Raw genomic sequence first — 22,893 nt, 5'->3', positions numbered from 1 at the left:
TATATTATAGAAATATATATTATAGAGAGATATATTATAGAGATATTATAGAGGGAGATATTATATAGAGAGATATTATATAGAGAGATATATTATAGAGAGATATATTATAGAGAGATATATTATAGAAATATATATTATAGAGAGATATATTATAGAGAGATATTATAGAGAGATATATTATAGAAATATATATTATAGAGAGATATATTATAGAGATATATATTATAGAGATATTATAGAGATATAATAGAGGGAGATAATAGAGAGATATAGATATATAATAGAGAGATATTATAGAGATATTATAGAGGGAGATATTATAGAGATATATATTATAGAGAGATATTATAGAGAGCTATATTATAGAGAGATATTATAGAGATATAATAGATAGATATTATAGAGATATATTATAGAGAGATATTATAGAGTTATTATAGAGATATAATAGAGAGATATTATAGAGATATTATTGAGGGAGATATTATAGAGAGAGATATTATAGAGAGATATTATAGAGAGATATTATAGAGAGAGATATTATAGAGATATTATAGAGGGAGATATTATAGAGAGAGATATTATAGAGAGAGATATATTATAGAGAGATATTATAGAGAGCTATATTATAGAGAGATATTATAGAGATATAATAGATAGATATTATAGAGATATATTATAGAGAGATATATTATAGAGGGAGATATTATAGAGAGCTATATTATAGAGAGATATTATAGAGATATAATAGATATATATTATAGAGATATAATAGAGAGATATTATAGAGATATATTATAGAGATATATTATAGAGTTATTATAGAGATATAATAGAGAGATATTATAGAGGGAGATATTATAGAGAGATATATTATAGAGAGATATATTATAGAGAGAGATATTATAGAGAGATATATTATAGAGATATAATAGAGAGATATATTATAGAGAGAGATATTATAGAGATATATCATAGAGGGAGATATTATAGAGAGATATATTATAGAGATATAATAGAGAGATATATTATAGAGGGAGATATTATATAGAGAGATATTATAGAGATATATTATAGAGAGATATATTATAGAGAGAGATATTATAGAGAGATATATTATAGAGGGAGATATTATAGAGAGATATATTATAGAGATATTATAGAGAGATATATTATAGAGAGATATTATAGAGGGAGATATTATAGCGAGATATATTATAGAGAGATATATTATAGAGGGATATATTATAGAGAGAGATATTATAGAGAGATATAGTGGGAGATATTATAGAGAGATAATAGAGAGATATAGAGATATAATAGAGAGATATTATAGAGATATTATAGAGGGAGATATTATAGAGAGATATATTATAGAGGGAGATATTATAGAGAGATAATAGAGAGATATATTATAGAGGGAGATATTATGGAGAGATATTATAGAGAGATATTATAGAGATATATTATAGAGAGATATATTATAGAGGGAGATATTATAGAGAGATATATTATAGAGATATTATAGAGAGATATATTATAGAGAGATATTATAGAGGGAGATATTATAGCGAGATATATTATAGAGAGATATTATAGAGAGATATATTATAGAGAGAGATATTATAGAGAGATATATTATAGTGGGAGATATTATAGAGAGATAATAGAGAGATATAGAGATATAATAGAGAGATATTATAGAGATATTATAGAGGGAGATATTATAGAGAGATATATTATAGAGGGAGATATTATAGAGAGATAATAGAGAGATATATTATAGAGGGAGATATTATGGAGAGATATTTTAGAGAGAGATATTATAGAGAGATATATTATAGAGGGAGATATTCTAGAGATATAATAGAGAGATATTATAGAGAAACATATTATAGAGAGAGATATTTTTTTAATTTTACCTTTATTTAGGCAAGTCAGTTAAGAACACATTCTTATTTTCAATGACGGCCTGGGAACACTGAACAGAACGACAGATTTGTACCTTGTCAGCTCGGGGGTTTGAACTCGCAACCTTCCAGTTACTAGTCCAACGCTCTAACCACTAGGCTACGCTGCCGCCCCATTATAGAGAGAGATATTATAGATATATTATAGAGAGAGATATATTATAGAGATATATTCTAGAGAGAGATATTATAGAGAGATATATTATAGAGAAACATATTATAGAGAAATATATTATAGAGAGATATATTATAGAGAGATATTATAGATATTATAGAGAGATATTATAGATATATTATAGAGAGATATTATAGAGAGATATATTATAGAGAGATATTATAGAGAGAGATATTATAGAGAGAGATATAGAGAGAGATATTATAGAGAGATATATTATAGAGGGAGATATTATAGAGAGATATTATAGAGAGAGATATAGAGAGATATATTATAGAGATATTATAGAGAGATATATTATAGAGAGAGATATAGAGAGAGATATATTATAGAGAGAGATATTATAGAGAGAGATATTATAGAGAGATATATTATAGAGGGAGATATTATAGAGAGATATTATAGATATATTATAGAGAGAGATATTATAGATATATTATAGAGAGAGATATATTAGAGAGAGATATATTATAGAGAGAGATATTATAGAGAGATATAGAGAGATATTATAGAGAGAGATATTATAGATATATTATCTTTGGGGGGCCGCACAGTCCTCCATGTGCTCGCCAGAGGTAGCCTGACTGCCATTACGTACCGAGATGAGATCCTCAGACCCCTTGTGAGACTATATGCTGGTGCGTTTGGCCCTGGGTTCCTCCGAATGCAAGACAATGCTAGACCTCATGTGGCTGGAGTGTGTCAGCAATTCCTGCAAGAGGAAGGCATTGATGCTATGGACTGGCCCGCCCGTTCCCCAGACCTGAATCCAATTGAGCACATCTGGGACATCATGTCTCGCTCCATCCACCAACGCTGCACCACAGACTGTCCAGGAGTTGGCGGATGCTTTAGTCCAGGTCTGGGAGGAGATCCCTCTGCCACCTCATCAGGAGCATGCCCAGGCGTTGTAGGGAGGTCATACATGTCACGCCCTGGTCGAAGTATTTTGTGTTTTTCTTCATGTATTTGGTCAGGCCAGGGTGTGACATGGGTTTTTGTATGTGGTGTGTAGCTTAGTTTGGTTGTAGCTTAGTGGGGTGTTCTAGTTAAGTCTATGGCTGTCTGAAGTGGTTCTCAATCAGAGGCAGGTGTTTATCGTTGTCTCTGATTGGGAACCATATTTAGGCAGCCATATTCTTCTGGTTGTATTGTGGGTGATTGTCCTGAGTGTCTTGATGTCCTTGTTCGATGTTAGTTGACACAAGTATAGGCTGTTTTTGGTTTTCACTGCGTTTATTGTTTTGTTGAGTTTGTGTTTAGTCGCGTTTACGTTGTCTAAATAAACATGGATCGCAATCGACACGCTGCAGTTTGGTCCGACTCTCCTTCACCATATGAAAACCGTGACAATACATCTGGAACATCATGTCTCGCTCCATCCACCAACGCCACGTTGCACCACAGACTGTACGGATGCTTTAGTCCAGGTCTGGGAGGAGATCCCTCAGGAGACCATCCGCCACCTCATCAGGAGCATGCCCAGGCGTTGTAGGGAGGTCATACAGGCACGTGGAGGCCACACACTACTGAGCCTCATTTTGACTTGTTTTAAGGACATTACATCAAAGTTGGATCAGCCTGTAGTGTGGTTTTCCATTTTAATGTTGAGTGTGACTCCAAATCCAGACCTCCATGGGTTGATACATTTGATTTCCATTGATAATTTTTGTGTGATTTTGTTGTCGGCACATTCAACTATGTAAAGAAAAAAGTATTTAATGAGAATATTTCATTCATTCAGATCTAGGATGTGTTATTTTAGTGTTCCCTTTATTTATTTGAGCAGTGTATTATGAAGAGATATATATTATAGAGATATAAAGAGATATATATTATAGAGATATAAAGATATATATATTATAGAGATATAGAGAGATATACTATAGAGAGATATATTATAGAGATATAAAGAGATATATATTATAGAGATATAGAGAGATATATTATAGAGATATAGATATATATTATAGAGAGACATATTATGGAGATATAGAGAGATATATTATAGAGATATATTATAGAGATATACTATAAATAGATATATTATAAATATATATAAAGAGATATATTATAGAGAGAGATATTATAGAGATATTATAGAGAGATATATTATGGAGATATACTATAGAGAGATATATTATAGAGAGATATATTATAGAGAGATATATTATAGAGAGACATACTATAGAGAGATATATTATAGAGAGATATACTATAAATAGATATATTATAAAGATATATATATTATAGAGAGAGATATTATAGAGATATTATAGAGAGATATATTATGGAGATATATTATAGAGAGATATATTATAGAGAGATATATTATAGAGATATATTATAGAGAGATATATTATGAGAGATATATTATAGAGAGATATATTATAGAGAGACATATTATAGAGAGATATATTATGGAGATATACTATAGAGAGATATATTATAGAGAGATATATTATAGAGAGATATATTATAGAGAGACATACTATAGAGAGATATATTATAGAGAGATATACTATAGAGAGACATATTATAGAGAGATATATTATGGAGATATATTATAGAGAGAGATATTATAGATATATGATAAACGGTTGACTATTTCTGTACTGCTCAGTTGACAGAAGTCCAGTTAATCCAACCACCTCCTATATTGTCCCTGGTCCCCCCCAGAAAGAGAAAGAGGTGCGTCGCCACAAGCAGAAGCAGAAGTACCGTGAGCGACTGAAGCACAGTGAGAGGGGTGGCGGGGGCGGGGGCGGCGGCGAGGCTCGGGGGGACAGTGGTGGAGGAGGAGGGGGGATGAGACAGTGTTTGGGACCAGGGTGCGTGGACGTCGCCAGGGCCGGCTCCAAATACTGCTCAGAGGACTGCGGCATGAAACTGGCTACCAAGTAAGAGGGATTGCTTATTAAACACACAACAGAATCATTCACGAAAACAATGTACTGTCAATTAAGTAGCAAACCCTTAATCAATGTAAAATATTTATTGTCTGAATCACTTAACGTTATGTTAAAACATTTTTTTAAAATGTTTTATCACAAACAGAATATAGTCTTTAAATGCATTGATTGGGCCTGTTTGTCTGATGAGTGTAGGAAACTTGTAGGAAACTTAAAGGAAACTTGAAGGAAACTTGTAGGAAACTTGAAGGAAACTTGTAGGAAACTTGAAGGAAACTTGAAGGAAACTTGTAGGAAACTTGAAGGAAACTTGTAGGAAACTTGTAGGAAACTTGAAGGAAACTTGAAGGAAACTTGAAGGAAACTTGTAGGAAACTTGAAGGAAACTTGTAGGAAACTTGTAGGAAACTTGAAGGAAACTTGAAGGAAACTTGTAGGAAACTTGAAGGAAACTTGAAGGAAACTTGTTGGAAACTTGTAGGAAACTTGAATGAAACTTGAATGAAACTTGTAGGAAACTTGTAGGAAACTTGAAGGAAACTTGTAGGAAACTTGTAGGAAACTTGAATGAAACTTGAAGGAAACTTGAATGAAACTTGTAGGAAACTTGTAGGAAACTTGAAGGAAACTTGAAGGAAACTTGTAGGAAACGTGTAGGAAACTTAAAGGAAACTTGTAGGAAACTAAGGAAACTTGAAGGAAACTTGAAGGAAACTTGAAGGACACCTTTTGGACATGTATCTGTTTCCATCGGTCTCTCTGCCCGTCCTTATGTCCCCCCCAACCAGCCGTATCTATGAGAATACAGCAGCGACAACAGGCTCCCTGCCTTCAGAAAGTATTCAGACCCCTTGACTTACTCCACATTTTACCGTGATACAGCTACACACAATAAAGTAATGACCAAGTGTTTTTGTTTTATTTTTGTATTTTATTTTTTTCATTTTTTTCTTGTTTTTCAATCAAAAAAATAAAACAAAATTATAAATAATATAATCAAAGTAGAATATCTAACAAAACAAACATATTTCCAGCTTTAGCTGAGACGGCTAACAAATAAATGTGTTTTACAGCATCTTACACAACATGTATATACACTCCTTTCCCTAATCACTGCATTCACTCTGTCCAGTTTGAAATGTAGTTGAGTAGTGGAGACCAGAGTCTATCAAACCTGGGCTGTCTCTTGTGGAGGTCATAAGTGAACTTTTCAAGAGGGAGGAAGTCAACAAACTGGTCAATCCACATTTTAAATGATGAGAGAAGAATTAGAAGCCCACAGCTGGAAAAATATATTTCTTAGTAAAATATGTGATAGTCATAAACACATTTTCTCTGTCTGGATCAAGAACAAAGTCCTGCTGGACATTAGGAAGATAGAGACACGAGATAATATCAATCTGTTCATCTAGTATGTTCTGTGCAGCAGTATGTATAGTTTGCCAAAATATGGTAACCTCTCTACAACTCCAAAACACATGCGTTTCCGCTTTCAGAGGTACATCTTTTACAATCAGGTTAATCGTCTATTCATTCTATGGAGTCTCACTGGGGTGTAATAAAATGTGTATTGCATTTTAAAATCAGATTCCTTTTTATATTAGTAGAGGAGCCGTTATACCCTGTCGCAAACCTCCGCCCATAACTCAGCACTAGTCAAAGGTCCTTTTCCCAGATTATTAATCAAATTATTATTTTTACATGATTTATTTAACCTTTATTTAATTAGACAAGTCAGTTAAGAACAAATTCTTAATTACAATGACGACCTAGTGGGTTAACTGCCACTAGACAACCTGCCTCCTCTACACTCTAACCACTAGGCTACCTGCCTCCTCTACACTCTAACCACTAGGCTACCTGCCTCCTCTACACTCTAACCACTAGGCTACCCTGCCGCCTCTACACTCTAACCACTAGGCTACCCTGCCACCTCTACACTCTAACCACTAGGCTACCTGCCACATCAACACTCTAACCACTAGGCTACCTGCCTCCTCTACACTCTAACCACTAGGCTACCTGCCGCCCCTACACTCTAACCACTAGACTACCTGCCTCCTCCACACTCTAACCACTAGACTACCTGCCTCCTCTACACTCTAACCACTACGCTACCTGCCTCCTCTACACTCTAACCACTACGCTACCTGCCTCCTCTACACTCTAACCACTAGACTACCTGCCACCTCAACACTCTAACCACTAGGCTACCTGCCTCCTCTACACTCTAACCACTAGGCTACCTACCACCTCTACACTCTAACCACTACGCTACCTGCCTCCTCTACACTCTAACCACTAGGCTACCTACCACCTCTACACTCTAACCACTAGGCTACCTACCACCTCTACACTCTAACCACTAGGCTACCTGCCTCCTCTACACTCTAACCACTAGGCTACCTGCCTCCTCTACACTCTAACCACTAGGCTACCTACCACCTCTACACTCTAACCACTAGGCTACCTACCACCTCTACACTCTAACCACTAGGCTACCTGCCACCTCTACACTCTAACCACTAGGCTACCTACCACCTCTACACTCTAACCTCTAGGCTACCTACCACCTCTACACTCTAACCACTAGGCTACCTACCACCTCTACACTCTAACCACTAGGCTACCTGCCTCCTCTACACTCTAACCACTAGACTACCTACCACCTCTACACTCTAACCACTAGGCTAGGCTACCTGCCACCTCTACACTCTAACCACTAGGCTACCTGCCACCTCTACACTCTAACCACTAGACAACCTGCCTCCTCTACACTCTAACCACTAGGCTACCTACCTCCTCCACACTCTAACCACTAGACAACCTGCCTCCTCTACACTCTAACCACTAGGCTACCTGCCACCTCTACACTCTAACCACTAGACAACCTGCCTCCTCTACACTCTAACCACTAGGCTACCTGCCACCTCTACACTCTAACCACTAGGCTACCTCTAACCACTAGGCTACCCTGCCCCTCACACTCTAACCACTAGGCTACACTCTACCCTGCCGCCTCTACACTCTAACCACTAGGCTACCTGCCACCTCTACACTCTAACCACTAGGCTACCTGCCACCTCTACACTCTAACCACTAGGCTACCTACCACCTCTACACTCTAACCACTAGGCTACCTGCCACCTCTACACTCTAACCACTAGGCTACCTGCCACCTCTACACTCTAACCACTAGGCTACCTGCCACCTCTACACTCTAACCACTAGACTACCTGCCTCCTCTACACTCTAACCACTAGACTACCCTGCCACCCCTACACTCTAACCACTAGGCTACCCTACCACCTCTACACTCTAACCACTAGGCTACCCTGCCGCCTCTACACTCTAACCACTAGGCTACCTACCTCCTCTACACTCTAACCACTAGGCTACCTGCCACCTCTACACTCTAACCACTAGGCTACCTACCTCCTCTACACTCTAACCACTAGACTACCTGCCACCTCAACACTCTAACCACTAGGCTACCTGCCATCTCTACACTCTAACCACTAGGCTACCTGCCACCTCTACACTCTAACCACTAGGCTACCCTGCCACCTCTACACTCTAACCACTAGACTACCTGCCACCTCTACACTCTAACCACTAGACTACCTGCCATCTCTACACTCTAACCACTAGGCTACCTACCACCTCTACACTCTAACCACTAGGCTACCTGCCTCCTCTACACTCTAACCACTAGACTACCTGCCACCTCTACACTCTAACCACTAGACTACCTGCCGCCTCAACACTCTAACCACTAGGCTACCCTGCCACCTCTACACTCTAACCACTAGGCTACCTGCCACCTCTACACTCTAACCACTAGGCTACCCTGCCACCTCTACACTCTAACCACTAGGCTACCTGCCACCTCTACACTCTAACCACTAGGCTACCCTGCCACCTCTACACTCTAACCACTAGGCTACCTGCCACCTCTACACTCTAACCACTAGGCTACCCTGCCACCTCTACACTCTAACCACTAGACTACCTGCCACCTCTACACTCTAACCACTAGGCTACCCTGCCACCTCTACACTCTAACCACTAGGCTACCTGCCGCCTCTACACTCTAACCACTAGGCTACCTACCTCCTCTACACTCTAACCACTAGGCTACCCTGCCACCTCTACACTCTAACCACTAGGCTACCTGCCGGCTACCTCTACACTCTAACCACTAGGCTACCCTGCCGCCTCTACACTCTAACCACTAGGCTACCTACCACCTCTACACTCTAACCACTAGGCTACCCTGCCGCCTCTACACTCTAACCACTAGGCTACCTACCACCTCTACACTCTAACCACTAGGCTACCCTGCCGCCTCTACACTCTAACCACTAGGCTACCTACCACCTCTACACTCTAACCACTAGGCTACCCTAGCTACTATTCGTATTGTTGTTTAGTGTTTTCTAATTTTCCCAGAAGTGTTTAGAGTCTATGGATTCTTCAGTTACATTGAGCTGATTTCTGACATGCTGTTCCTACTTTTTCCGTAGTGTATTTGTGTATTGTTTTAGTGGTCCACCATAGTGAAGGCGTAGACTCAGGTTTTCTGGGTCTCTATGTTTTTGGTGGGATAGGTTTCTTAATTTATTTCTTAGGTTTTTGCATTCTTCATCAAACCATTTGCCATTGTTGTTAATTTTCTTACGTTGTTGTTAATTTTCTTAATTTTCTGCTTGACATTTTTTAGATTTGATAGGGAAGCTGAGAGGTCAAATATACTGTTTAGGTTTTCTACTGCCAAGTTTACACCTTCACTATTGCAGTGAAACAATTTGTCCAGGAAATTGTCTCTCTGTCCCCACCAGTCGTATCTATGAGATCTTGCCTCAGAGAATACAGCAGTGGCAGCAGTCTCCCTGTATAGCCGAGGAGCAGGGCAAGAGGCTGCTGGAGCGAATCAGGAGAGATCAGCAGTCAGCCCGCCTGAGACTCACGGACATGGAGAAACGCTTCCACGAGCTGGAGGGGATCATCGCCAAGGCTAAGCAACAGGTGGTGCAACAGGACGAAGAGGTGAGTGAGAGAGAGAGAGGGAGAGGGAGAGAGAGAGAGAGAGAGAGAGAGAGAGAGAGAGACTCAAACACAGCTCCATACACAGCCTCAAAAACAGTCTCAAACACAGTCTCAAACACAGCTCCAAACACAGCTCCATACACAGCCTCAAATACAGTCTCAAACACAGCCTCAAACACAGCCTCAAACACAGTCTCAAACACAGCTCCATACACAGCCTCAAACACAGCCTCAAACACATTCTCAAACACAGCTCCATACACAGCCTCAAACACAGCCTCAAACACAGTCTCAAACACAGCTCCATACACAGCCTCAAACACAGCCTCAAACACAGTCTCAAACACAGCTCCATACACAGCCTCAAACACAGCCTCAAACACATTCTCAAACACAGCTCCATACACAGCCTCAAACACAGCCTCAAACACAGCTCCATACACAGCCTCAAACACAGCCTCAAACACAGCTCCATACACAGCCTCAAACACAGCCTCAAACACAGTCTCAAACACAGCCTCAAACACAGCCTCAAACACAGCCTCAAACACAGCCTCAAACACAGCCTCAAACACAGCCTCAAACACAGCTCCATACACAGCCTCAAACACAGCCTCAAACACAGCCTCATACACAGCCTCAAACACAGCCTCAAACACAGCCTCAAACACAGCCTCAAACACAGTCTCAAACACAGCTCCATACACAGCCTCAAACACAGCCTCAAACACAGCCTCAAACACAGCCTCAAACACAGCCTCAAACACAGTCTCAAACACAGCTCCATACACAGCCTCAAATACAGCCTCAAACACAGTCTCAAACACAGCTCCATACACAGCCTCAAACACAGCCTCAAACACAGTCTCAAACACAGCTCCATACACAGCCTCAAACACAGCCTCAAACACAGTCTCAAACACAGCTCCATACACAGCCTCAAACACAGCCTCATACACAGCCTCATACACAGCCTCAAACACAGCCTCAAACACAGCCTCATACACAGCCTCAAACACAGCCTCATACACAGTCTCAAACACAGTCTCAAACACAGCCTCATACACAGCCTCAAACACAGCCTCATACACAGCCTCATACACAGCCTCAAACACAGCCTCAAACACAGCCTCAAACACAGTCTCAAACACAGCCCCATACACAGCCTCAAACACAGTCTCAAACACAGCCTCAAACACAGCCTCAAACACAGCCTCAAACACAGCTCCATACACAGCCTCATACACAGTCTCAAACACAGCCTCAAACACAGCCTCAAACACAGTCTCAAACACATCCTCAAACACAGCCTCAAACACAGCCCCAAACACAGCCTCATACACAGCCTCATACACAGCCTCAAACACAGCCCCATACACAGCCTCAAACACAGCCTCAAACACAGCCTCAAACACAGCCCCAAACACAGCCTCAAACACAGCCTCAAACACAGCCTCATACACAGCCTCATACACAGCCTCAAACACAGCCTCAAACACAGCCTCATACACAGCCTCAAACACAGCCTCAAACACAGCCTCATACACAGCTCCATACACAGCTCCATACACAGCCTCATACACAGTCTCAAACACAGCCTCATACACAGCCTCAAACACAGCCTCAAACACAGTCTCAAACACAGTCTCAAACACAGCTCCATACACAGCCTCAAATACAGCCTCAAACACAGCCTCAAACACAGCTCCATACACAGCCTCAAACACAGTCTCAAACACAGACTCAAACACAGCCTCAAACACAGCTCCATACACAGCCTCATACACAGCCTCAAACACAGCCTCAAACACAGTCTCAAACACAGCCTCAAACACAGCCCCAAACACAGCCTCATACACAGCCTCATACACAGCCTCATACACAGCCTCAAACACAGCCTCATACACAGCCTCATACACAGCCTCAAACACAGCCTCAAACACAGTCTCATACACAGCCTCAAACACAGTCTCAAACACAGTCTCAAACACAGCTCCATACACAGCCTCAAATACAGCCTCAAACACAGCCTCAAACACAGCTCCATACACAGCTCCATACACAGCCTCAAACACAGACTCAAACACAGCCTCAAACACAGCTCCATACACAGCCTCATACACAGCCTCATACACAGCTCCATACACAGCCTCATACACAGTCTCAAACACAGCCTCATACACAGCCTCTAACACAGCCTCAAACACAGCCTCAAACACAGCCTCATACACAGCCTCAAACACAGTCTCAAACACAGCTCCATACACAGCCTCAAATACAGCCTCAAACACAGCCTCAAACACAGCTCCATACACAGCTCCATACACAGCCTCAAACACAGACTCAAACACAGCCTCAAACACAGCCCCATACACAGCCTCATACACAGCCTCAAACACAGCCTCAAACACAGCCTCAAACACAGCCTCAAACACATCCTCAAACACAGCCTCAAACACAGCCCCAAACACAGCCTCATACACAGCTCCATACACAGCCTCATACACAGCCTCAAACACAGCCTCAAACACAGCCCCATACACAGCCTCAAACACAGCCTCATACACAGCCTCATACACAGCCCCATACACAGCCTCGAAAAACACAGTCTCAAACACAGCCCCATACACAGCCTCAAACACAGCCTCAAACACAGTCTCAAACACAGCTCCATACACAGCCTCAAACACAGTCTCAAACACAGCCTCAAACACAGCCTCAAACACAGCTCCATACACAGCCTCATACACAGTCTCAAACACAGCCTCAAACACAGTCTCAAACACATCCTCAAACACAGCCTCAAACACAGCCCCAAACACAGCCTCATACACAGCTCCATACACAGCCTCATACACAGTCTCAAACACAGCCTCATACACAGCCTCATACACAGCCTCAAACACAGCCTCATACACAGCCTCAAACACAGCCTCAAACACAGCCTCAAACACAGCCTCAAACACAGCCTCAAACACAGCCCCATACACAGCCTCAAACACAGCCTCATACACAGCCTCATACACAGCCTCAAACACAGCCTCAAACACAGCCTCATACACAGCCTCAAACACAGCCTCATACACAGTCTCAAACACAGTCTCAAACACAGCCTCATACACAGCCTCAAACACAGCCTCATACACAGCCTCATACACAGCCTCAAACACAGCCTCAAACACAGCCTCAAACACAGTCTCAAACACAGCTCCATACACAGCCTCAAACACAGTCTCAAACACAGCCTCAAACACAGCCTCAAACACAGCCTCAAACACAGCCCCATACACAGCCTCATACACAGTCTCAAACACAGCCTCAAACACAGCCTCAAACACAGTCTCAAACACATCCTCAAACACAGCCTCAAACACAGCCCCAAACACAGCCTCATACACAGCCTCAAACACAGCCTCAAACACAGCCCCATACACAGCCTCAAACACAGCCTCAAACACAGCCTCAAACACAGCCCCAAACACAGCCTCAAACACAGCCTCAAACACAGCCTCATACACAGCCTCATACACAGCCTCAAACACAGCCTCAAACACAGCCTCATACACAGCCTCAAACACAGCCTCAAACACAGCCTCATACACAGCTCCATACACAGCTCCATACACAGCCTCATACACAGTCTCAAACACAGCCTCAAACACAGCCTCAAACACAGTCTCAAACACAGCCTCAAACACAGCCTCATACACAGCCTCAAACACAGCCTCAAACACAGCCTCAAACACAGCCCCATACACAGCCTCAAACACAGTCTCAAACACAGCCTCAAACACAGCCTCAAACACAGCTCCATACACAGCCTCATACACAGCCTCAAACACAGCCTCAAACACAGCCTCAAACACAGCCTCAAACACAGCCACAAACACAGCCTCATACACAGCCCCATACACAGCCTCATACACAGCCTCAAACACAGCCTCATACACAGCCTCAAACACAGCCTCAAACACAGCCTCAAACACAGTCTCATACACAGCCTCAAACACAGTCTCAAACACAGTCTCAAACACAGCTCCATACACAGCCTCAAATACAGCCTCAAACACAGCCTCAAACACAGCTCCATACACAGCTCCATACACAGCCTCAAACACAGACTCAAACACAGCCTCAAACACAGCTCCATACACAGCCTCATACACAGCCTCATACACAGCTCCATACACAGCCTCATACACAGTCTCAAACACAGCCTCATACACAGCCTCTAACACAGCCTCAAACACAGCCTCAAACACAGCCTCATACACAGCCTCAAACACAGTCTCAAACACAGCTCCATACACAGCCTCAAATACAGCCTCAAACACAGCCTCAAACACAGCTCCATACACAGCCTCAAACACAGTCTCAAACACAGACTCAAACACAGCCTCAAACACAGCTCCATACACAGCCTCATACACAGTCTCAAACACAGCCTCAAACACAGCCTCAAACACAGCCTCAAACACATCCTCAAACACAGCCTCAAACACAGCCCCAAACACAGCCTCATACACAGCTCCATACACAGCCTCATACACAGTCTCATACACAGCCTCATACACAGCCTCATACACAGCCTCAAACACAGCCTCAAACACAGCCTCATACACAGCCTCAAACACAGTCTCAAACACAGCTCCATACACAGCCTCAAATACAGCCTCAAACACAGCCTCAAACACAGCTCCATACACAGCCTCAAACACAGTCTCAAACACAGACTCAAACACAGCCTCAAACACAGCTCCATACACAGCCTCATACACAGTCTCAAACACAGCCTCAAACACAGTCTCAAACACATCCTCAAACACAGCCTCAAACACAGCCCCAAACACAGCCTCATACACAGCTCCATACACAGCCTCATACACAGTCTCAAACACAGCCTCATACACAGCCTCATACACAGCCTCAAACACAGCCTCATACACAGCCTCAAACACAGCCTCAAACACAGCCTCATACACAGCCTCAAACACACGCTCAAACACAACCTCAAACACAGCCTCAAACACAGCCTCAAACACAGCCTCAAACACAGCCTCAAAAGCCTGTCCATTCTGAGTTGCTTGTTTCACTTTGTTTTATATATTTGTTGCTCTCTTTTAGGTGAATGAGGCAGAAGGGGACACAGACACAGACCTGCAGATATTCTGCGTGTCCTGCAGTCACCCCGTCAACCCCAAGGTGGCGCTAAGACACATGGAGAGATGCTACGCTAAGGTCAGTAGGTCAAAAACATTTGAGCAGCAAACGTGTTGTAATAAAACTGCGCTGTATTCCATGTGTTGTTTTCCTTGTGCAGTATGAGAGCCAGACCTCCTTCGGCTCTATGTACCCCACGCGCATCGAAGGGTAAGGACCAACCCCCACCGGCAACATCACCTACGATTGACACCAAATGTGAAATGAAATTGATGGAAAATTGTTATAGCTCTACATTTACATTCTAGTCATTTATCCACAGCGACATAAATTTAGTATATTCATCTTCAGATAGCTAGGTGGGACAACCACATATCACAGTAGTTAGTATATTCAGATAGCTATGTGAGACAACCACATATCACAGTAGTTAGTATATTCAGATAGCTGGGTGGGACAACCACATATCACAGTAGTTAGTATATTCAGATAGCTAGGTGGACAACCACATATCACAGTAGTTAGTATATTCAGATAGCTAGGTGGACAACCACATATCACAGTAGTTAGTATATTCAGATAGCTAGGTGGGACAACCACATATCACAGTAGTTAGTATATTCAGATAGCTAGGTGAGACAACCACATATCACAGTAGTTAGTATATTCAGATAGCTAGGTGGGACAACCACATATCACAGTAGTTAGTATATTCAGATAGCTAGGTGAGACAACCACATATCACAGTAGTTAGTATATTCAGATAGCTAGGTGGGACAACCACATATCACAGTAGTTAGTATATTCAGATAGCTAGGTGAGACAACCACATATTACAGTAGTTAGTATATTCAGATAGCTAGGTGGGACAACCACATATCACAGTAGTTAATATATTCAGATAGCTAGGTGAGACAACCACGTATCACAGTAGTTAGTATATTCAGATAGCTGGGTGGGACAACCACATATCACAGTAGTTAGTATATTCAGATAGCTAGGTGAGACAACCACGTATCACAGTAGTTAGTATATTCAGATAGCTAGGTGGGACAACCACATATCACAGTAGTTAGTATATTCAGATAGCTAGGTGGGACTACCACATATCGCAGTAGTTAGTATATTCACCTTCAGATAGCTAGGTGGGACAACCACATATCACAGTAGTTAGTATATTCACCTTCAGATAGCTAGGTGGACAACCACATATCACAGTAGTTAGTATATTCAGATAGCTAGGTGGACAACCACATATCACAGTAGTTAGTATATTCAGATAGCTAGGTGGACAACCACATATCACAGTAGTTAGTATATTCAGATAGCTAGCTGAGACAACCACATATCACAGTAGTTAGTATATTCAGATAGCTAGGTGGGACAACCACATATCACAGTAGTTAGTATATTCAGATAGCTAGGTGAGACAACCACATATCACAGTAGTTAGTATATTCAGATAGCTAGGTGGACAACCACATATCACAGTAGTTAGTATATTCAGATAGCTAGGTGGACAACCACATATTACAGTAGTTAGTATATTCAGATAGCTAGGTGGGACAACCACATATCACAGTAGTTAGTATATTCAGATAGCTAGGTGGGACAACCACATATCACAGTAGTTAGTATATTCAGATAGCTAGGTGGACAACCACATATCACAGTAGTTAGTATATTCAGATAGCTAGGTGGGACAACCACATATCACAGTAGTTAGTATATTCAGATAGCTAGGTGGGACAACCACATATCACAGTAGAGCTGGGACGTGATCTACACCTACCACTGGTCTCGGTATTTTACTGATATCGTTCATTAAGATCAGTAGCCTAAAGAAATGTGACGTTTGAAATCAAATAGGTAATATGCTAATGGGAACAACCATGAATGTTAATACTACAACCATCAAACCAGTTGTAAGTACAGTCGTGGCCAAAAGTTTTGAGAACGACACAAATATTAATTTCCACAAAGTTTGCTGCCTCAGTGTCTTTAGATATTTTTTGTCAGATGTTACTATGGATACTGAAGTATAATTACAAGCATTTCATAAGTGTCGAAGGCTTTTATTGACAATTACATGAAGTTGATGCAAAGAGTATTTGTAGTGTTGACCCTCTTTATCAAGACCTCTGCAATCCGCCCTGGCATGCTTCTGGGCCACATCCTGACTGATGGCAGCCCATTCTTGCATAATCAATGCTTGGAGTTTGTCAGAATTTGTGGGTTTTTGTTTGTCCACCCGCCTCTTGAGGATTGACCACAAGTTCTCAATGGGATTAAGGTCTCGGGAGTTTCCTGACCATGGATTCAAAATATCAATGTTTTGCCTCATGGCAAGGTGCTCCATCATGCTGGAAAAGGCCTTGTTCATCACCAAACTGTTCCTGGATGGTTGGGAGAAGTTGCTCTCGGAGGATGTGTTGGTACCATTCTTTATTCATGGATGTGTTCTGAGGCAACATTGTGAGTGAGCCCACTCCCTTGGCTGAGAAGTAACCCCACACATGAATGGTCTCAGGATGCTTTACTGTTGGCATGACACAGGACTGATGGTAGCGCTCACCTTGTCTTCTCCGGACAAGCTTTTTTCCCAGATGCCCCAAACAATCGGAAAAGGGAGTCATCAGAGAAAATGACTTTACCCCAGTCCTCAGCAGTCCAATCCCTGTAACTCATGCAGAATATCAGTCTGTCCCTGATGGTTTTCCTGGAGAGAAGTGGCTTCTTTGCTGCCCTTCTTGACACCAGGCCATCCTTCACTCACACCTGCCTGCCTGCTGCCATTCCTGAGCAAGCTCTGTACTGGTGGTGCCCCGATCCCGCAGCTGAATCAACTTTAGGAGACGGTCCTGGCGCTTGCTGGACTTTCTTGGGCGCCCTGAAGCCTTCTTCACAACAATTGAACCGCTCTCCTTGAAGTTCTTGATGATCCGATAAATGGTTGATTTAGGTGCAATCTTACTGGCAGCAATATCCTTGCCTGTGAAGCCCTTTTTGTGCAAAGCAATGATGACGGCATGTGTTTCCTTGCAGGTAACCATGGTTGACAGAGGAAGAACAATGATTCCAAGCACCACCCTCCTTTTGAAGCTTCCAGTCTGTTATTCGAACTCAATCAGCATGACAGAGTGATCTCCAGCCTTGTCCTCGTCAACACTCACACCTGTGTTAACGAGAGAATCACTGACATGATGTCATCTGGTCCTTTTGTTGCAGGGCTGAATTGCAGTGGAAATGTTTTTCTTTTCGCGATTCAGTTCATTTGCATGGCAAAGAGGAACATTGCAATTTATCTGATCACTCTTCATTACATTCTGGAGTATATGCAAATTGCCATCGTGCAGACTGAGGCAGCAGACTTTGTGAAAATGTATATTTGTGTCATTCTCAAACCTTTGGCCACGACTGTAGTTTAAAGAGTTGTTACTGTTTGATATACTCAGTGGATAAATCACACTCATAGTAAGTACATTTTTACTCAATCAAGTAGTTCGTAGGAAAGGAGAGTGTTATTTACTTGAGTTAGTTAGTTGTTTATTTTCTCTCTCCGCAGTGCAACCAGACTGTTCTGTGACGTATACAACCCTCAGAGTAAAACCTACTGTAAGAGACTGCAGGTGTTGTGTCCTGAACACTCCAGAGACCCCAAGGTAGGTTTAGACCCCAAGGTAGGTTTAGACCCCAAGGTAGGTTTAGACCCCAAGGTAGGTTTAGACCCCAAGGTAGGTTTAGACCCCAAGGTAGGTTTAGACCCCAAGGTAGGTTTAGACCCTAAGGTAGGTTTAGACCCCAAGGTAGGTTTAGACCCCAAGGTAGGTTTAGACCCCAAGGTAGGTTTAGACCCCAAGGTAGGTTTAGACCCCAAGGTAGGTTTAGACCCCAAGGTAGGTTTAGACCCCAAGGTAGGTTTAGACCCCAAGGTAGGTTTAGACCCCAAGGTAGGTTTAGACCCCAAGGTAGGTTTAGACCCCAAGGTAGGTTTAGACCCCAAGGTAGGTTTAGACCCCAAGGTAGGTTTAGACCCCAAGGTAGGTTTAGACCCTAAGGTAGGTTTAGATCCTAAGGTAGGTTTAGACCCCAAGGTAGGTTTAGACCCCAAGGTAGGTTTAGACCCCAAGGTAGGTTTAGACCCCAAGGTAGGTTTAGACCCCAAGGTAGGTTTAGACCCAAGGTAGGTTTAGACCCAAGGTAGGTTTAGACCCCAAGGTAGGTTTAGACCCCAAGGTAGGTTTAGACCCCAAGGTAGGTTTAGACCCCAAGGTAGGTTTAGAACCCAAGGTAGGTTTAGATCCCAAGGTAGGTTTAGAACCCCAAGGTAGGTTTAGAACCCAAGGTAGGTTTAGAACCCAAGGTAGGTTTAGAACCCAAGGTAGGGTTTAGAACCCAAGGTAGGTTTAGAACCCAAGGTAGGTTTAGAACCCAAGGTAGGTTTAGAACCCAAGGTAGGTTTAGAGCCCCAAGGTAGGTTTTAGAACCCAAGGTAGGTTTATAAGCCTTGATCCTACACATCATCTTCAGAACCCAATATTTAGACCCATTTGGCATTTTATTCAGTTTAGACCCATTTTAGACTCCAGGACCGTTTATGTTTCAGTGGTCCCTCCCACCTGAGCCCTTCTCCTTCCAGGTTACTGTTTACGAGGTTTAGATCTGGTAGGTTTAGACCCCTGGTGAGACCCTAAGGTAGGTTTACAGCCCAAGGAGAGTTTAGACCCCAAGCCGGTTTAGAAGCCCAAGGTAGGTTTAGACCCCAAGGTATTTAGACCCCTGGGAGAAACTGAGGTTTAGACCCTGAGGTGATTTAGACCTGGAAGAGTCAGAGTGGTAGTTAGACCCCAAGGTAATTTAACCCTCAAGTTAAGTTTAGTCTCCATATTTAGTAGTATTTCAGGCCCCAAGGTTTTTAGACATTGGTAGGTTTTAGAACCCAAGGTATTTTCTACTTTTACATAGGTTAACCCTAAGGTAGCCATTTTTAGAACTCTCATATGTTTTGTCCTCTAGGTTTTAGAACCCCTCTCTTTTGAACCCCAAGGTAGGTTTAGAATCCAAGGTAGGTTTAGATCCCAAGGTAGGTTTAGTCCTCTCCTTAGAACCCAAGGTCCTTTGTCCTCTCCTTTAGAACCCCCTCTCCTCTTGTCCTCCCCTTAGAACCCAAGGTCCTCTTAGTCCTCTTTCGAACCCTCTCCCAAGGTAGGTTTAGTCCTCAAGGTAGGTTTTAGAACCCCTCAGTCCTCTCCTTTAGAACCCAAGGTAGGTTTAGAACCCAAGGTAGGTTTAGAACCCAAGGTAGGTTTAGATCCCAAGGTAGGTTTGTCCCTCCTTTAGAACCCCTAGGTTTAGGTCCCAAGGTAGTTTCCCCAAGGTTTTAGGTCCCATGGTAGGTTTTGTCCCCAAGGTCCTTTAGTCCCAAGGTAGGTTTTAGAACCCCTGTCCTTTCTCTCCCTCTCCTCTATTTATAAGCCTTGATCCTACACATCATCTTCAGAACAATATACGCCATTTGGCATTTTATTCAGTTCAATAACACATTATGACTCCAGGACCGTTATGTTTCAGTGGTCCCTCCCACCTGAGCCCTGTCTCCTTCCAGGTTACTGTGGACGAGGTCTGTGGCTGTCCCCTGGTGAGAGACGTCTTCCAGCCCACAGGAGAGTACTGCCGGGTGTCGAAGCGCAAGTGTAACAAGCATTACTGCTGGGAGAAACTGAGGAGGGCTGAGGTGGACCTGGAGGTGGACCTGGAGTCCCCTCTCCTCTTGTCATAATCCATAGTCCCAGTCTCCTCTTGTCCTATCCTTCATCCCTTTTTAGTCATCGTGTGGAACATTTTACTTGTACATGTTAACTGTAGCCATTCTCTCATATGACTTGTCCTCTCCTTCGTCCCCTCTCCTCTTGTCCTCTCCTTCGTCCCCTCTCCTTCGTCCCCTCTCTTCTTGTCCTCTCCTTCGTCCCCTCTCCTCTTGTCCTCTCCTTCGTCCCCTCTCCTCTTGTCCTCTCCTTCGTCCCCTCTCCTCTTGTCCTCTCCTTCGTCCCCTCTCCTCCTGTCATCTCCTTCGTCCCCTCTCCTCCTGTCCTCTCCTTCGTCCCCTCTCCTTCGTCCCCTCTCCTCTTGTCCTCTCCTTCGTCCCCTTTCCTTCGTCCCCTCTCCTCTTGTCCTCTCCTTCGTCCCCTCTCCTCCTGTCCTCTCCTTCGTCCCCTCTCCTCTTGTCCTCTCCTTCGTCCCCTCTCCTCTTGTCCTCTCCTTCGTCCCCTCTCCTCTTGTCCTCTCCTTCGTCCCCTCTCCTCTTGTCCTCTCCTTCGTCCCCTCTCCTCTTGTCCTCTCCTTCGTCCCCTCTCCTCTTGTCCTCTCCTTCGTCCCCTCTCCTCTTGTCCTCTCCTTCGTCCCCTCTCCTCTTGTCCTCTCCTTCGTCCCCTCTCCTCTTGTCCTCTCCTTCGTCCCCTCTCCTTCGTCCCCTCTCCTCTTGTCCTCTCCTTCGTCCCCTCTCCTCTTGTCCTCTCCTTCGTCCCCTCTCCTCTTGTCCTCTCCTTCGTCCCCTCTCCTCTTGTCCTCTCCTTCGTCCCCTCTCCTCTTGTCCTCTCCTTCGTCCCCTCTCCTCTTGTCCTCTCCTTCGTCCCCTCTCCTCCTGTCCTCTCCTTCGTCCCCTCTCTTCTTGTCCTCTCCTTCGTCCCCTCTCCTCTTGTCCTCTCCTTCGTCCCCTCTCCTTTGTCCCCTCTCCTTCGTCCCCTCTCCTCTTGTCCTCTCCTTCTTGTCCCTCTCCTCTTGTCCTCTCCTTTGTCCCCTCTCCTTTGTCCCCTCTCCTTCGTCCCCTCTCCTTCGTCCCCTCTCCTCCTGTCCTCTCCTTCGTCCCCTCTCCTCTTGTCCTCTCCTTCGTCCCCTCTCCTCCGTCCTCTCCTTCGTCCCCTCTCCTTCGTCCCCTCTCCTCTTGTCCTCTCCTTCGTCCCCTCTCCTTCGTCCCCTCTCCTTCGTCCCCTCTCCTCTTGTCCTCTCCTTCTTGTCCTCTCCTTCTTGTCCTCTCCTTTGTCCCCTCTCCTTCGTCCCCTCTCCTCTTGTCCTCTCCTTCGTCCCCTCTCCTTCGTCCCCTCTCCTTCGTCCCCTCTCCTTCGTCCCCTCTCCTCTTGTCCAGTGGTACAAGCTGGACGAGCTCTTTGAGCAGGAGAGGAACGTCCGAACAGCCATGACCAATAGAGCAGGTCTCCTGGCCCTCATGCTGCACCAGACCATCCAGCACGATCCTGTTACCACCGACCTCCGCACCGCCAAGGATAGGTAGACCCCCAATCCTCCTTCCCATGACCCTTGAACTATCCCCTGACCCCGGACCTCCTACGGTTACTACTGACTTACGTACCGCCAAGGATATGTAGAGGACCCCCCCCGATCACGAGCCTCTGCATCTCCTCAGGACAGATAGACACCCCCCCCACAAGACCCTCAACACCACAACCCTGGCGGTGGGTGGCCCAGTCACCACAATCCCGACCTCCAAACCCACCTTCAAGGACAGGTTGAACCAAGCCGTTACCATGACTACACCTTGACCACCAAGACCCTGTCACCATGACAATCTGTCACCACGACCCGGTAACCTGGACCTCAGCACCCCCAA

At 43.6% G+C, this 22,893-nt stretch overlaps 1 protein-coding gene and 1 long non-coding RNA gene across 2 annotated transcripts in view; one reads left to right on the top strand and one right to left on the bottom strand.

Moving 5' to 3' along the window:
• LOC118382567 (CXXC-type zinc finger protein 1-like) overlaps positions 1-22,557 on the top strand; it is a 33,807-nt gene extending 11,250 nt beyond the window's left edge. Inside the window, exons 8-14 of the mRNA XM_052481540.1 lie at positions 4,828-5,048; positions 9,902-10,109; positions 15,234-15,347; positions 15,430-15,479; positions 18,835-18,931; positions 20,875-21,015; positions 22,411-22,557. Coding sequence (XP_052337500.1) covers positions 4,828-5,048; positions 9,902-10,109; positions 15,234-15,347; positions 15,430-15,479; positions 18,835-18,931; positions 20,875-21,015; positions 22,411-22,557 — 978 coding nt within the window. The remainder of the gene's footprint in view (positions 1-4,827; positions 5,049-9,901; positions 10,110-15,233; positions 15,348-15,429; positions 15,480-18,834; positions 18,932-20,874; positions 21,016-22,410) is intronic.
• Positions 6,864-9,189, bottom strand: LOC127912416 (uncharacterized). The gene is made up of 3 exons (XR_008082361.1): positions 9,138-9,189; positions 8,137-8,491; positions 6,864-7,018 (listed from the first exon to the last, which is right to left on the bottom strand). It is a non-coding gene; the product is annotated as an uncharacterized LOC127912416 (long non-coding RNA).
• Positions 22,558-22,893: the final 336 nt, after the last annotated feature.

This window comes from Oncorhynchus keta, chromosome 27 (assembly GCF_023373465.1).
Source record: "Oncorhynchus keta strain PuntledgeMale-10-30-2019 chromosome 27, Oket_V2, whole genome shotgun sequence".
Lineage (NCBI taxonomy): Eukaryota > Metazoa > Chordata > Actinopteri > Salmoniformes > Salmonidae > Oncorhynchus > Oncorhynchus keta.
Note: the sequence above shows the minus strand (reverse complement) of the source record. Positions and strands in the feature narration are given on the sequence as shown.